The sequence below is a fragment of the Arvicola amphibius genome, chromosome 12, assembly GCF_903992535.2.
Source record: "Arvicola amphibius chromosome 12, mArvAmp1.2, whole genome shotgun sequence".
In the NCBI taxonomy this organism is placed as follows: domain Eukaryota; kingdom Metazoa; phylum Chordata; class Mammalia; order Rodentia; family Cricetidae; genus Arvicola; species Arvicola amphibius.
Genome location: NC_052058.2, coordinates 22,528,481 through 22,544,795, shown reverse-complemented (window position 1 = coordinate 22,544,795; position 16,315 = coordinate 22,528,481). Strand labels below are relative to the sequence as shown.

The 16,315-nt window shown below is 50.6% G+C and overlaps 1 protein-coding gene and 1 non-coding gene across 3 annotated transcripts; both read left to right on the top strand.

Moving 5' to 3' along the window:
• The first annotated feature begins 214 nt into the window (after positions 1-214).
• Positions 215-16,084, top strand: Nectin4 (nectin cell adhesion molecule 4). 2 transcript variants are annotated; one of them, XM_038349913.1, is made up of 9 exons: positions 215-290; positions 9,429-9,788; positions 11,579-11,869; positions 12,738-12,858; positions 13,796-13,944; positions 14,186-14,339; positions 14,946-15,021; positions 15,450-15,524; positions 15,860-16,084. In XM_038349913.1, the coding sequence occupies exons 1-9, from the start codon at positions 215-217 to the stop codon at positions 16,082-16,084; spliced, it is 1,527 nt and encodes a 508-aa protein (XP_038205841.1). The 2 variants fall into 2 exon arrangements, with proteins under 2 accessions (XP_038205841.1, XP_038205842.1); XM_038349914.1 differs by lacking the exon at positions 15,450-15,524.
• LOC119799647 lies at positions 11,267-11,372 on the top strand. Its single transcript, XR_005282923.1, has one exon. It is a non-coding gene; the product is annotated as a U6 spliceosomal RNA (small nuclear RNA).
• Positions 16,085-16,315: the final 231 nt, after the last annotated feature.

The window sequence follows — 16,315 nt, the reverse complement described above, 5'->3', positions numbered from 1 at the left end:
GATCACGGCTTCTTGGGGGTAGCCACGGCTGGGTGGGTAGAACTGGGGCCTGGGTCCCCTAGTGGAGACCCAAGTGGGATAGGCAGGTACGTCAGTGCCTGGGGACTCCGTGACTTCCTGCCTTCTGGGTCAGAGCTTTACACAGCTCCAGAACCGGCTCCCAGGGAGAACTCCGTGGAACTCAGAATCACTGGCCAGGTCTGCCTTTCAGCCAATGCCCCTGTCCCTGGGAGCCGAGATGTGGGGCCCTGAAGCCTGGCTGCTGCTGTTGTTCCTGGCATCGTTTACAGGTAGGACTTGCCTGAACCATCAGGACTTTTGCTTCTGAGCCCTACCTGGCAGAGACAGGCACACACACACACACACACACACACACACACACACACACACACACACACAAACATTCCCTTTCCTTGGACTTCGGATGGAGAAGACAATCTCTTTCTCCTGTTCATTCCACTTGCCATCAGTGCCCTCAAAAGAACCAATGTAGCTCTTTCTTCTCAAGTCTCCTCTCTGTCCCAAGACTAAGCCACTTAATGTCTGCAGTCCCTAACCACCTCTGCTAAAACCTTGCTTGCCAAGGCCTCTGTGGACACGCGCGTGCACACACACACACACACAGACACACACACACATACACACGGCAGGGGTAGGTGGGCTGAAAGGTGGACTCCGAGGACCCTGCTCACCCCAGGGCTTCCTGAAGGCTTTGTGGCCTACCCACTGGGCTTCAGACCTGCCTCAGCATTCACCAGGAGCAGGAAGCCTGGTGTCTGGAGAGTGGAGGGGCATTTCTGTCTCCTTCTCCTCTCATAGTAATATTCTGAGCAGCAGGATTGGGGTGTTCATTGTGGGATTACAGGAAAAGCCATGAAACTCCTCTCACCCTAGTGCCTCTCCTAGGTGGTGGAGAATAATGGTATGTGTTTCTTACACAGTTGGGGGGGGGTTAAAAGGTAAAGGGTCTTCTGGATGAGATGTGGTCCACTTTTATTCATTTATTATCTTTCCATTTCCTCTGGTGAATGCCAATATAATACTTAGACTTTCTGCTTGCCTAATATAGGCATAACATACATAACTCATCAGAATGTATCATTGTCAGAGCGAGAGGGAGAGAATATGTGTGCAAGGAGACCAAAGTAGGATGCCATTGGCTGTTGCTGGGGAAGGAGTAGCTAAGAACTCTTTTTCCTTAGAAAGACAGGACTTTGTCTGCAGAGGACAGTAGGGTCCTCAGCTCAAGAAAGAGAAGCAAGGGACTGTTAGTTGTCCAGCAGCAGCTGGTGACTCTCTCCCCAACCCCATTCTCAGTTGAAGCACGAGAGAAGAACAAGGCATAAATGCCTGGATTGGCAGGCTTTGAGGTTGCCCTCACTCTGGTCTTATAACAGAAGGGTCAGTGGGTCACTCTCCAGTATCAGGACACTAAGCTCCAATCTGCCACCTGCCCTTCCCCTTAGCCCCTGCCCTTAATTCCCATTTTCCAGATAGCCCTTTACCCTGGGTTCAGTCAAGAGGGTGGGGCCTCCTGCTGGGCCAGGGAACCCAACTGACACTTTCCTGGGGAATCTACCTACCCCTGAGGAATGGAGTCTTGCTGTCTCAGGACTTGGGTAGGATCAAAGAGACCACTACTCCAACTCTTTCATTTTAAAGATGGGAAAACCAAGAGAAACAGATGGGCAGGTGAGATCTGCAAGATTACTCAGTGTAAGAAGCAGAACCATGGTTAGGGCCTTGGTCACCCGACTCCTTGTTAAAAAAGAAACCAGGATAGCTGAGTGCATGTGGTGCTAGGTGCTGGAGATACAATGGTAAGGTACTGTCCCCGCCTTCCTTCTCCATGATGCAAAGCTGGTCTTTCTAGTAGAAGCCCAGAGAAGAGGGAAAGAACTCCTGGCTAGAAAATTGCCCCAGACTTTACCCAGGTCTGGGAGAAGCTAAGCTGAGAAGAAAGGCTGGCTCCAGGATTGCCCAGGAGGCTAGTAGCTAATCGGATGTCACTGAACTTCTGCTGCCATGACCTGCACTGAGATGAAGGCTATTCCCAGGAATCCCTGGAAACTTGCACTATGGGGCCACAGCCCAAGGACTAGAGAGTCCCGTCCCCTCCATTTTGGCTCCCCTGTGTGTATGTGTAGGCATCTTGTTAATGGCCCTAGGAACCTAGACTCAGTTTATATCTCTGAACACCCCTCAGATTTGGAAATCAAGAGCCTTGAGTTCTGATCCCATTTCTTCCATTAATTTGTTAGGTATTTTTGAACAGCTGAGAGACTGCATCAGGAGACCGAGAAGGACTGGAAGGTCTCTGCAGACCTTTTGACTCTGAAATACTAGGCTTCTGTGATTGATTGTCCAGCTCCTGGCTTGAAGTGTTGTGGTGGTTGAAGAATTGATCAGTCTCCCTGTGGCTGAGAGGACCCTTCCCAAGGACACAGCCTTCCTGGCCCAATTGCAAAGTGACACCTGCCCCCAACTCCAGGACCATTAGAGCACTGAGCCCTAGGGCCCTGCCCCACCCCTGACAGGGAGAGGAGCCCAGGCTTGGGAGGCGCCTCCAACACCACAGCTCTTTGTTTCTCCTTAATGGGATGAGTTTCCGGGTGAGGTCCCATCCCTCCTCCCTCCCCCATCTCTTGCCCTGGGGCTGAGGGGCCTGAATCTGCAAACTGTTTTCCAATAGGTTCCCAGTTTCTAACTCTTTGGGTCCTGCGGGCCCTGGGAGGAAGCTGGTCCATGAATTCTAAATTCTGTCTTCTGACGGTTAGGATCAACTTTCTGTTGAGATTAATTTCCTAGAAAGGGAGGGGCCCCATCCCTGCTTTTCTGCTCCCGATGACAGAGGTGGGCAGGCCCTTTCCTGTAGGGCCTACCCAAACCCAGAGAAGCCAGAAAGGGAGGTTTGCTTCCCCGCCCAAGTGTGGAGAACCAGGAGAATCCCAGGGAAGTCCTTGGCCCCAGTGACCCTGACCCTGGTTCCATCCTAGCATTTTGTATTGATGCAGCAGGGGTGGAGAGACCCCCCAGCTACAAAGATAGCAGTGAGGAGGTTAGTGTGCACAGTCCCATATTCTAGAATATAGCCTCAGAATCCAGGGGTCCTGGGGCAAAGTGAACAGGGGATAGGGCTACTAGCCACTGAGGGGAGCAAGTCCTGTAGGGAGAGAATGCCTGTAGAATCTGGACTCCAAATCTTGGAAAGACTCGACAAAGAAGGGATGGAAATGAAAAGTGGCAAACTGAGTCAGGAGCACAGAGAGCAGAGGAACTTTGGGGTCCAGATCTGGAAACAGAACCCCGTTTTCTGGACACCGTTTTCTGGAGGAGAATGGGGGTACCATACCCTACCCTTTCACTGGAACAGGAGCCAACAGGGTGCCAGTGGCCTGAGGAGCTGTTCCCATGGCTTTCTGTGCCACCCCCAACACTCTCTCTAAAACCGTTCAGAGGGCTAAGGTTGGGGCTGTGATGTGGAATGAAGTTGGCGAGACACAATGGGAGAAGGGATGGGCAGAATTTGCGTGGTGGTGGGGGAGACTAGATCTCAGGGGTTTGAGAGAAGTTGAATTCTAGGTCTCCCACCCACCCACAGCGGTGACTCAGCAGGGCTCAGACTCTGGCTCCTGGGGGGTTTAGGGGACTTATCTGTGCTGAGAGCTGTGTCTAAGGCAGAGACGCCTGCTTCATGAACTGTCCGTCCTCCCCATTGTTCCTCTTTCCCTCTGTTACTTATGTGGCCCCCCTCCCTAGACACTAATCTGTGGGTGGGCGCTTTGCCCAGCTTGGGAAGCTCTCGTTAAGCTAGGGGGCTTAGGAAAAATGAGGGGTATGTAAGGGAGGTGGGTGAAGGCGGAGGGAAAGTTTTTGGTTTTCAAAGTTACTCAATTCCAAGGCCAAGGTTACGGGCAGAGGAACGTCCAAAATAACCATTTGCTTTGTCTGTGTCACCTGTCCTGGGTGGACCGGGACTAAATGCTTCCCTCTCGTGTCTTTTCTTACCCCAAACTAACACACCTACGCCAGCCTTCTCTGGTGAGGCTAGAGAAGGGAGGGAGGCAGGAGTTAACAAAAAATATGAGACCCTAGACAGCCTGGACCCCTCCCCCTAGCCCCAGGCATATCCCCCCCCCCCCAACTGCTTCCCACCAAACCTGCACCCGACAGCTCTTACCCCAGGCCTAGAGACAGAGCTGGTTTTTCTGGTGGTAGCAAGTAGCAAAGCCCTGACAGAGATTCCCAGGGAAGAATCTCTGCTTGGGGGGTCAGAGTCCTGAGGGGGCCCAGGGGTGTGGCCATAGGGGATAAAAAGGGTGGGAGTCCCTTTGTAGGAACCCGAAGAGCAAGAGAGAGGGAGCCTTTGTTTTGTTTGTCAGGGAGGCTCGGTGGCAATTTCCCATCACCTGGAGGGACAGTGACCTCATCTCTGGTTACCTCCACCTTTAGCCTGAGATGAATCTGCCCTGAAGTCTTGGGGTGAGATGGAGAGGGAAGCCAGGAGCAACATTAGAATGGGCAGAAGCCCAGAGCCACACACTGACCAAATGTAGCTGAGCCAGATATGCGGAAGCCAAGATAAATGACATCAAAATATTTACTATGTGTGCGGAGTTCTGCAGTAGGGTGATGTGGACTGTGTGTTCAGAGGGTGAGAGGTATATGTAATGGCATATATAATGCGTGCATATATGTTCATATGCTAACACATAGCTCTTCCCTCTGGGAACAGAAAAGTTAGGATGTATATTTCCCCGGAGAGAGCTGTGAATACATATGTGTATGAAACACCCCCAGGTTCTTGCAAAGAAATAGTTTCACATTCACATGAACTAGAAAAACTGGCCTAGCCCTCATCAAAGATTCAGACACAAAAGACTTGACAGTTATTCCCTTTGTCACAGACACACCTCCAGGACCCCAGTGTGTGTACATCCTCGTATGCACCAATAGAAGACACCGGTGGATAAAAGTCCCTCAAAAAAAAAAAAAAATCTCATTCTCAAACACGTTGCTAAGGTTGGGTATCTGCAAGAGCCAGCCTCAATTTCCCCTTTTGAGCTTAAAGGCCAAGACTTACACAGAAAGGAAAGTAGGAGCCAAGGAACAGAATAGGGTGTAGCCAGCTAGCCCAAGCCAGGAATGGAGGACCTGTCTGGGAGCGGGCGGGGTACACAAAAGGCAGGGCCCCAAAGAGGCCTGAGGGGGCCTGGACAGGGGTGGGGGAGGCTGAGGGCAGGGATCCCGTCTGGCCAGTTGGGCCTGTTCTCTCCCTTGCGCAAGGTGATGGTGGCTGTGGCTAGGCCTACTGCTCTGTGGCAGCTTCTGAGTCACTAAGGCTCCTGACCAGCGTCCTGGTGCTCCTTGAGAGGAGGGGTGGGGAGAGTCAGGAGGAGGAGGAGGAGTGCCCGGGAAGCTAGAGGCCACCAGCCTCAGCAAACTACACACGCAGCAGTAGAAGGGTCTGTGGGCTTGGCCTGGCCTGGCTACTGCATGCCCATAAGGTGACCTCACCAGGCAGGCGGTGTGTCTCCTTCAGCCTGGTGACATCATCATGCTGACGCCAGGCAGGCACTGGGTGGGGGAGAGGAGGAGACAATCCTGGCTTGCCCTGGCTTGGAAGCCTGGGTTCCTGGGTCCATTTAGCTCGGGACAAGGATGCTTGGGCCCAACTTCTCTTAACTCATCTCTTTTGATTTAGAAGATGAACTGAAGGCCATTGGAAGTGGGGATGCCTCAGCCTAAGATACTGCCACTAAATAGTGGCTTTAGAACAGTGTGGGTTTTGTAGGAGCAATTCCAAAGGAACTTTCCTGTTCGATTAGGTGCCTCAGTCTGCAAAACTGGGGCTTGTACCTTCAGGATGAGGATTTCAGACTCACAGGATAGGGACATTATGTATGGAGACGCAGGCATGTGATGGGTACCCAATTCTTACTGTGCCCTAAGAAGATATTTTGGGGGACAGAATATGGATGACTTGTAGAGGGGGCAGGGGCCAGTGTAAGGGCTTGAGAGATGATGGTTAAGAGCACTTGTTCTTGCAGAGAACCTAGGTTTAATTCCCAGCACCCACATGGCAGTGACCAGCCACCTGTAATTCCAATCCCAAGACATCGGATGCTCTCTGCTAACCTACACAGCCACCAGGCACATAGTATACATATATGCAAGCAAAACATTCACGCTCATAGAAAAATAAATAAGTAAGTAAAAATTTAACGATGGAAATAAGGGATCTGCCAGTGTCACAGAAATAGTCTTTGGAAGGATTTATATCTCCTGATGGGCAGCACTTGGGGGTCCCTGTGACCTGCATCCACATTATTGTGACTTAAATCTACATCAGTGTTTTGCAGCAGAGTGAGCTGAGAGCTCATATCGTACCCCACTGCCAGGCTTTTTTGACAACCTTACTCCCTTTAGTGCTAGGAGGAGGTACCTGGGAGGGGTGCAAGCTGGACTCCCAGGCTGGGCTGGGTGGGACCCATGTCAGCTTAGGCAGGTCAGGGCCCTGGTATCTGGCCCTGCAGGTCTGTCCCGTCCAGTCTGGGGCCCTCCCAACTCCCAGCAGCAGCATCCTTCCCTCCACCCCTCCTATCAGGGCTGCAAGACCATCTGTCTCCCTGGAACTCTCTGCCCTACTCCATGCTCCGTTTCCTTACTACATGCCTGCCTGTCTCCATCGCCTTCTTCCTTTGTCTGGTCCAGAGTTACCGCTCTGGCAGTGAACCCAGACAGCCAGTTTATCTTACCCCCACCCCAAGGTTACCATGCCAACACTTTCCCTGCCTCATCCAAATAAGGGACTGTGCCTTCCTCTTGGTTCTACTTTCTTTCTGCTGCCTCTTTCAGGCATCTGCTCACTCATTTGTATATTCTTTTTGTTTTTGATTTTTGTGGGGATTGAGACATTGTTTCCCTTTTGCTAGGGATGGCCTTGAACCCAAAATCTTCTTGCCTGAGCTTCCCCAAGTGTTGGGATAAGAGGTATGGGCTACCAAGCCTGGCTTTGTTCATTCATTCATTGATTCACTCAGTCAATAAACTTTCATCAGTGTCCAATTATGCGACAGGAAGGAGACCACATACCACTGACTGAACATGAAATCAGAAACCATGTTTTTAATATGTGATATATGACCCTGTTTTGACTCTTCTGAAGCTCAATGCCTTGGGGAAGGAGAACACGAAAGTAGAAAGTCTGATCTATAGGTTCAAGCACTATGATTGAGGCTAAAGCAGAGTGCTGGCGGAGGACAGGGGCAGGGCACCCGAAGCGGCTTGAAGTGGGGGAAGGGAGGGAGGACTCAGGAGGAAATGATGTCTAAGCAGAGTCTTAAGGCGTGAGTAGGAGTTCTCCAGACAGTGATGAGTAGGAGCAACCAGACACAGGGAGGAGAACATTCCAGGCAGGGGTACAGTGTGAGCAAAGGTGATAGATAGCAGGGTGTGTGGGGTACTGTTAGAGGCAGGGATTATAAACAGTTGGATGCTCTAAGTTGGAACCCTGGCTATCCCAGAGCACTCTTTTGCCCTGGCCCAGCTCCTGACCTTGGGTTTTGTTTATTTATTATTTTTTAATAACCATAGGCATTCCCAGGCCCATCCTTCCTTATAAGCTACTCATTCTAGATATCCAGTTATTTTGAGTCTTTCCTGTTCCCCACCTCTCTCTAGTCAGTGACCAAATTCCCACCAAACACTCCCTTTTATCTGCCCAGTACCACCTTGCCAGGCTACAGCCTCATGGTATCTGCCTCAGTCTCTTTCCATGACCTGTTTTCTGGTCAGACTACATGTTGTCACCTGCTTCATGCCACTTGCTAGGTAGGGAAGCTTTGGTGACTCTCCACTTCCTACTGACCAAATTTGAATTCCTTTTCCTGGCATGGGTAGTCCTGGGCTATTCGGACCCACCCCACCCCAGCTATGGTTTCCCTGCTGCTCAACACACACACCCTACCTTAGGTTGGGTCCTCTTCTCTTTGCTTCCTGAACCAGCAGCCAGCCTATCTACTGCCTTAGATGTTTGCTTACTTGATCCTCTATTATCAATGCCTTTCTAGGTCTTCCGGGCCTCCTGATCCCACCCAACTCATTCATGAAGCCTTCCCCAGGACTCCCACATGCCTCAAACAACCTACGGCCCAGCCACCAAACACTAAACCAGAAACCACCATTGCAAGTCAGGTGGGGTGGGGGTGCATCCAGTAATCTAAGCACTCCAGAGGCTGGGGTGTGCGAACAGTGAGTTTGAAGCCAGCCCGACAGGCTACATAGTTAGACGGTCTTAAAAAGAAAAAGGAAGAGGAGGAGGGTGGAAAGAAAGGAGAAAGGAGAAAGGAAAAAAAAAAGAAATTATCATTGCACGATTCCATACCTGTCTGTTAGTAGCTAGATGATAGATAGATAGATAGATAGATAGATAGATGATAGATGGATTGATAGATAGATAGATAGATAGATAGATAGATGATAGATGGATGGGTGGATGGATGTCTATCATTTGTATTTCTTCCTCCTAAACAGACGTCGAGTTCCATGAGGGCAGGAAATGGATCTTAATTTGCCAGTAAGGTTATGTGATGGACGTATCTAAATTCAAATTTTCCAAATACTTTCTAATTATTGATTATTGATTTGATTACCAAAAACACTAGTCCTTCATCCCTGGTCCTCTGATTCTGGCTCAATATTCTAACAATTGCTGTGTACCTGCCCTGACCTCATCTCTCCAGGCCCCTGACCTAGGGCCCTTTTTGTCTTCAGAGACTTGCTGATTCTGCCCCTAAACCTGTTCATGCCACTCCTCCCACATGGAAGATCTCCTTCTCTCTGGGAATCCAGGTCTCTCATCTTCAAGCCATGGGAGAAAAAACCTTCCCAAGGGCCTTATCCTTCCAAAATGGCCCATCCCAGGCCCCAAAAGGTCTGAACATTTTCAGTCGCTCTTCACCATTCCTTCCAAAAGCACTGGCTTTTACTTTTACCCCACTTCGTAGACTGTGCCTCCTGTGAAATTTGTCCTTGGTTTCCTGGTTCTATGGGCAGAGATTTCATTTCCTGGGAGGCTGTGAGCTCTGTGAGGGGCAGAAGCTAGGTCTCTGGTTCTGTTATAGTTTCTTTGCTCAAATAGAATTCTAGACTGCGACAGGGTGAGTCTTCCATAAATCATCTGTGTGGCCTTAGGGAAGCCACTTCCCTCTGGGTCTCAGTTTCCTCCTCTGTTAAATGGCGGTAATAACGCCTACCCTCTTGGGAATGTTGTGTGGATCTAATGAGGTAATGGCTAGAATGCGCTTTGCAAGCACAAATTGCTCTTGGAGTTCCGGCTGCCTTTGCTGTCATTATCATTTTGATTGCTTTCCTTTGGTTCTGGCAGCCCCCCCACCTCATTCTGACTTTCTGTCTGCCCCCTGCAGGCCGATGCCCGGCGGGTGAGCTAGAGACCTCGGACGTAGTGACGGTGGTGCTGGGCCAGGACGCAAAATTGCCCTGCTTCTACCGAGGGGATCCGGAAGAGCAGGTGGGGCAAGTGGCATGGGCTCGGGTGGACCCAAACGAGGGCACTCGGGAGCTGGCCCTACTGCACTCCAAATATGGGCTTCATGTGAGCCCCGCCTATGAGGACCGCGTGGAACAACCACCGCCCCCACGAGACCCTCTGGACGGCTCCGTGCTCCTGCGCAACGCTGTGCAAGCAGATGAGGGCGAGTACGAGTGCAGAGTCAGCACTTTCCCCGCGGGCAGCTTCCAGGCACGGATGCGGCTCCGTGTTCTGGGTTAGTAGAGCCAGCTGTGCACAATCAGAATTCGTGGGTGTGTGGAGGGGAGCGGAGACAGGACAGACTGCAGAGATGGATGGGGCAGAGACAGAACAGGCAGACATAAAAGATAAGGCCATATAGGGGTGAGGGAGGATTACCCAGTCCCTCCCACCCAATCCGTAAATTCTCCCCAAAAGCCGCCAAAGCTGGGGAATAATACATATTTTAGGAAGCTTGTCCTTCCCATGGTCCGAATTTCACTTTGCGCACCTTTGTTCTTCTGGAGCATGAGGTTATTCTTTCGAATAGCTTTTCAGAGAGCTGAGAACTTCTGCCAGACTCCACTTAAATGCCCTCGTTTCCAAGTTGCACTTATTGATTCTACGAAAGACACCAATGCACCAATGCAAAGCTTTCTTCACCATCCTAGGCGCTATGGCTTTACAATGTGAGAGTCACAGATGTGAAGATGAGGCCCAGCTGTGATGTGGCTATATGTGAGCAGGGGAGCAGTTAATAGGTTAATATGCTCCTTGATTGGGACATCAGTGGACGTGATCTAAGACCACGATCACGTCTATCTATCTATCTATCTATCTATCTATCTATCTATCTATCTATCTATCTATCTATCTATCTATCCATCCGTTTTTCAAGGCAGGATTTCCTCTGTGCAGCTTTGGAGCCTGTCCTGGAACTCGCTTTGTAGACCAGGCTGGCCTTGAACGCACAGAGATCCACCTGTCTCTGCTTCCCGGGTGCTGGGATTAAAGGCGTGCGCCACCCCCATTTGACTCACAATTGCATTCTAAACCACTACTTTGCATTACGGACAGTGGTGCTGGTCAACCTGGACCTATGGTCAAGGTGTCTTTTCCATTTTGTGGTTGGGCTATTTTGAAGCTAGAATTTTTTTTTTAAAAAAATCAAAAAATTGTGCGTTGGGTTATTTTGGGGTTAGAAATAAAAAGCCTTCATGTTTTTGCTTTGGGTGGAAGTTAGTAGCATAAGTCTTGGAGGAAAAAAAGCTGGGCATCGTGATAAATATCTCTACTTATACTGCTTCAGAAGCTGAGTCAGGGGATTGGAGAATTTGAGGCCAACACACACCCCAAAACAAAATCTGTGACTCTAGGCTTTGTCACTTAAGAGCTGACGACCTGGAGCAAATCTCTGACCCTCCCTGAGCTTTGGTTTCCTCATCTGAAGAGCAAAACATAATAATAATACCCACCTCACTAGTGTGTTAGCAGAATTAAATGAGATAATGCATGAAAGCATTTAGCATAATAGTTGACACATGGTAAGCAGTGGTTATTATTGTTGTTATTACATAGATAGTATCTAATTAGTTCTAAAATTATTTTATTTTTTTTAAAAAAAATAACCTATGCACATTGTAAAAAATTCTAATAGTGAAGAAAGATGTAAAGACACTTGAAATTACACCACTGATCTGGCATTTTTCTTAGTAAGAAAAGAAAGGGGCACTGGAGCTCGCTTTGCAGCACATATACTAAACTTGGAACGATACAGCGAAGATTAGCATGGCCACTGCACAAAGATGACAAGCAAATTCGTGAAGCGTTCCATATTTTTAAGACAAGATCTCCTGAGTAAACTGGGAGCATGGGACCATGGGAGAGGGCTGAAGGGGAGGGGAGAGGAAGGGAGGGGAACAGAGAAAAATGTAGAGCTCAATAAAATCAATAATTAAAAAAGGGGGGCTGAAGATTGCAGCTAGGTGGGACTTAGAGAGGCCTCCTGACAGCGGATCTTTTATACACTCCTCCCCTCATTCACAGTGCCTCCCCTGCCTTCACTGAATCCTGGTCCACCACTAGAAGAGGGCCAGGGCCTGACATTGGCAGCCTCTTGCACTGCAGAGGGCAGCCCAGCTCCCACTGTGACCTGGGACACGGAAGTCAAAGGTACTCAGGCCAGCCGCTCCTTCAAGCACTCCCGCTCAGCTGCTGTCACTTCAGAGTTCCACCTGGTTCCTAGCCGAAGCATGAATGGGCAGCCACTTACCTGTGTGGTGTCTCACCCTGGCCTGCTCCAGGACCAGAGAATCACCCACACCCTCCAAGTGGCCTGTGAGTATCGGGATATATGGGTAAGATACCGTATGTTCTGAAAATAGTGCTAAGACATTGTGACCCTGAACCACCCCAGGAGGGTCAGCCCGAGAACAGAAGACTTGGGGACCAACCTAGATGCCCTGGGAAAATCATTGTGGTCTCTGTGAACTATATTCCAAGTGCTGGGATTAAAAGCAAGCCCCACTGCTGCCTGGTATCTCTGTGAACTTTGTAGAAAAGACTGCCTTAGTTTTACAGTGTTGATGGGAGAATAAAATATAAATATGATATCGAAGGTGTTTGCAAAAATATACAGTTTACAGTTTGGAGACAGACTTGGGACAAGCCGCCGTTCTGCTATTTACCAATAGTTATTTAATCTTGTTAGATCTCATTTTATTCACCAGAAAATGAGTGTAATTATACCAACTCTACAGGATTTTGATGAGAATTAGCGTCCTTGAATGCAAAACATCTCACAGACTTGAAATCCTGTAAGGGTTCAGTAAATGATAGTGTGCTCCCAGCGTTAGACTGCAAGCCCAGATTACACCGTCATTTGGCACGAAGTAGGAAATCAACACACGTCTATTAGGAAAATGAACAAACTGGCGGGTTTTTAGGCCCTTAGCGAGCACCTGCTCGGTGGGTAGCAGTGTGCTAGGTGTCACCGGAGAGTCAGAAAGACTGTGGAACTCCCTTACTCCAAGGGGCGTGCGGCTTTGCAGCACAGGTCAAGCAAAATAAACTCTGAGCTTGGGGTGGGGGTGGGGGGGCACGTGACAATGTGGTCAGGAGCTGTGGGTGAGGGGAGAGGGAGGACAAGGGGGATTCACGGATTAAGGCGTCCTCCCATTCTTCCTCCTCTCTCCTCCCACTCCAGTCCTTGCAGAGGCCTCTGTGAGGGGCCTTGAGGACCAAAACTTGTGGCATGTTGGCCGAGAAGGAGCTACACTCAAATGCCTGAGTGAAGGACAGCCCCCTCCCTCGTTCAACTGGACGCGGTAAGGACCTATGCCTGCAGAAAGGCCTAGCATGGGACGAGCATCCTTTTCTTTTCAGGGCCAGGGTGAACTCATTATTAGCTAGGACCACATATTCCGAACCCTATATTAGTTAGGACATATGTTCAGACTAATATAAAAATATGCATAGTCAGCAAATATTACTGGCGCTATCCAGGGAATGTGTGATTACCCATAGGGAATATGTAGATATCTTCTTGGCTTTTCCCCCTAGCTTTAAACTATGAACTAAAACTATAGTAGATATGAATCTTTTAGCTATTTCTGAGTGCTAAAAGTGCATGAGACAAAAAGACAGCTGGCTATAACTGCTGTTATACCAATGCTCCTTATAACCATCATGTTGCTAGCACCTCAGAAACACCCACCCCCTTCCACCAGCTCCTTCAAGAGCCCTTGTCTTTTCTTCCAGAGAATTACAAAAGGGTAGGATACCCATGTATGTGAGCCTATGATAGACATGTTCTTACATATGGACATACAAATGATACATGTGGCCTTGTGCCTAGGGCTAGGTTTGTTTACTCCGCCATGTAATATCATAGGTGTTGGAGCATGCAATCACAGTTTCCAGGTACCTCTGAGGCCAGCTAGGAGTGGAGTGTCCTGTTGTGTGGACTTTATAGCATGTATACCTGTTACCTGGTGCTAGATGACGTGATGCCTGTGGGAGCATGTGGGATGGCACGCGTGTGGATATTCCCCAAGTGTGTGTGGGGGTGCCCGGGTCAGGCTGGGCGGCAGGGAGAAAGGGCCTGTGCCTAGACCTGCCTAGGGTAGGGAGGGGCACCGTGGGAACAGCCTGAGGCACTGGATGACGTCATGGGGGAGGGGGATGAATAGCTGCCTGGGCACGTTGGGTGGTGGCAGCCTTAGCCTGCCCCAGCCAGCACCCTTCAGCTTCCCTGTCCTTCAGGCTGGATGGACCTCTGCCTAGTGGGGTACGAGTGAAGGGGGACACTCTGGGCTTTCCCCCACTGACCACTGAGCACAGTGGCATCTACGTCTGCCACGTCAGCAATGAACTTTCTTCGAGGGACTCTCAGGTCACCGTGGAGGTTCTTGGTAAGCACAGTGGTTGGGGAACAAAGATGGGGAGGCTGAATCTGGAGCTGGGGGGAGGGCAACAGGAAGCAAGACAGAGAAAGAAATGGGAAAGAGTGTCTTTTCGGATGGTGGATGGGGTTACACTGAGTGGGTAGCTGAGGATGTCTTCTGTGAGGATAATATTTGGGTAGCAATGGGATCTGGGGTAGATCCAGAAAGGATCTGGGCATGCGCCTCAGACACAGCCTGTCTCCAGCAGACCCTCAAGATTCAGGAAAGCAAGTGGACCTAGTGTCGGCCTCAGTGGTGGTAGTGGGCGTGATTGCTGCACTCTTGTTCTGCCTCCTGGTGGTGGTGGTGGTACTCATGTCCCGGTATCACCGACGGAAAGCACAGCAGATGACCCAGAAATAGTGAGTACTGGCTACACCGAGTGGGTGGAGCCGAGCTGAGAACAAAGACAATGAAGCAGGAGGTAAACCAGAACAGAGGAGAGAGGACACTGGGTAGCCAATGACTGAACAGCTCGTCCACCAGAGATGGGCAAAACCCTTGGGGAGCCGGGCGGTGGTGGCGCACGCCTTTAATCCCAGCACTCGGGAGGCAGAGGCAGGCGGATCTCTGTGAGTTCGAGACCAGCCTGGTCTACAAGAGCTAGTTCCAGGACAGGCTCCAAAGCTACAGAGAAACCCTGTCTCGAAAAACCAAAAAAAAAAAAAAAAAAAAAAAACCCTTGAGGAAGTGAGGAAAGCCTGGGGCCTGGACCACAGCTGGATGAGGAGGCAGAAGCCTGAGAGAAGCACAGATCCATATTCTCCAGGTGTCATAGTAGCATACTTTGGCACTCTGTGGCACACATATGTTTTGCAGCCACATTGTCATCTATAGCCACAGACTCTGGTGCAGGCATAGTTTGGCAAGAGTACCCTCCAGCCATTGTACCCAGGCTCAGCCAGGCTAGACTCGCCGTAGGAGGCTGTCACTGCTCTCAGGTCCTGACAAGGGTGTGTCTTTCCCAGCGAGGAGGAGCTGACTCTGACCAGGGAGAACTCCATCCGAAGGCTGCATTCTCACCATACAGACCCTAGGAGCCAGGTATGTGCTAAGGATGGGTGCATGTGCGGGGCGTGGGCACACGGGTTTGCTTGGGTCTGGGCTCCTCTATAGATAGGAACATAGCCCTATACCAGGTCTGGCTGCTTACTCATAGCTGGAGCTGAGCCGAGGCTGGGGTATTAGCCTGGGATAGATGCTTTGGGGCTGCTGGGACTCCTCCTTGCAAGGCCCTTTCAGCACTGGGTTGGGGGCTGCTCTAGGAATCCACCACCAGTGCTGGTTCTAGGGTGGGTTTTGGGGAGTGAGTGTGGGAAGGGGGATGTTTGTGTCAGAGAGACAGGGAACTATGGGTTGGGGAAAAGGTGATCAGGGAGGAGGCTGGCAGAGGATGAGAGAGGTGAAGAGGCTGAGGGGAGGAGGCTGGACTCTCTTCTGACTCCTCCTCCCCTATGTCTGGGCTCCTGCAGCCGGAGGAGAGTGTAGGGCTGAGAGCGGAGGGCCACCCTGATAGTCTCAAGGACAACAGTAGCTGCTCTGTGATGGTGAGGCCCCCCGGCCCCACCGGTGTCCCCAACACTCTCCTGGCCCCAGATGTGGTGTGACAGCAGCCCCCTCTACCAGTCCCTGCCTCTCATCCCTGGCTCCCATGTGAGCCCCGCCCCACGTTTCTGCTGTGCCTTCGTTCTCTGTCTCCCCATCCCTATATATAACACCTGCTCTTGCCCTCCCCACCCCCAAATTTCCAAGCCCCATGCCTCTGGGACAGTCATTACCCATGCTTTACCTGACCTCTGACCCCATCCCACCCCATCCCTACCCTACTGTGTCTGCCTGTTTGATCTCGACTGCCGACTTATCCTCCGTCCTTGGTCTCCAGAGTGAAGAGCCAGAGGGCCGTAGCTACTCCACGTTGACCACAGTGAGAGAGATTGAAACACAGACTGAACTACTGTCTCCGGGCTCGGGGCGGACAGAAGAGGAGGATGATCAGGATGAAGGCATCAAACAGGCCATGAACCATTTTGTCCAGGAGAATGGGACCCTGAGGGCCAAACCTACAGGCAATGGCATCTACATCAACGGGCGAGGGCACCTGGTCTGACCCAGGCCGGCCTCCCTCCCTAGGCCTGGTTTCTTCTGCTTCCATGGGGGATTTCAACTCTTCTTAGGGGAACCCTCCTTAAAAGCCTGCATTTCTTTAGGAAGATCCTTCCCACCCCACTGACTGCTCCACTTTTACCTCCAATCCCGTTCATCAGGAGGGCTCCACTGGTTGAGTGTCTCCTATGTGTGTGTGTGTGTGTGTGTGTGTGTGTGTGTGTGTGTGTGTGTG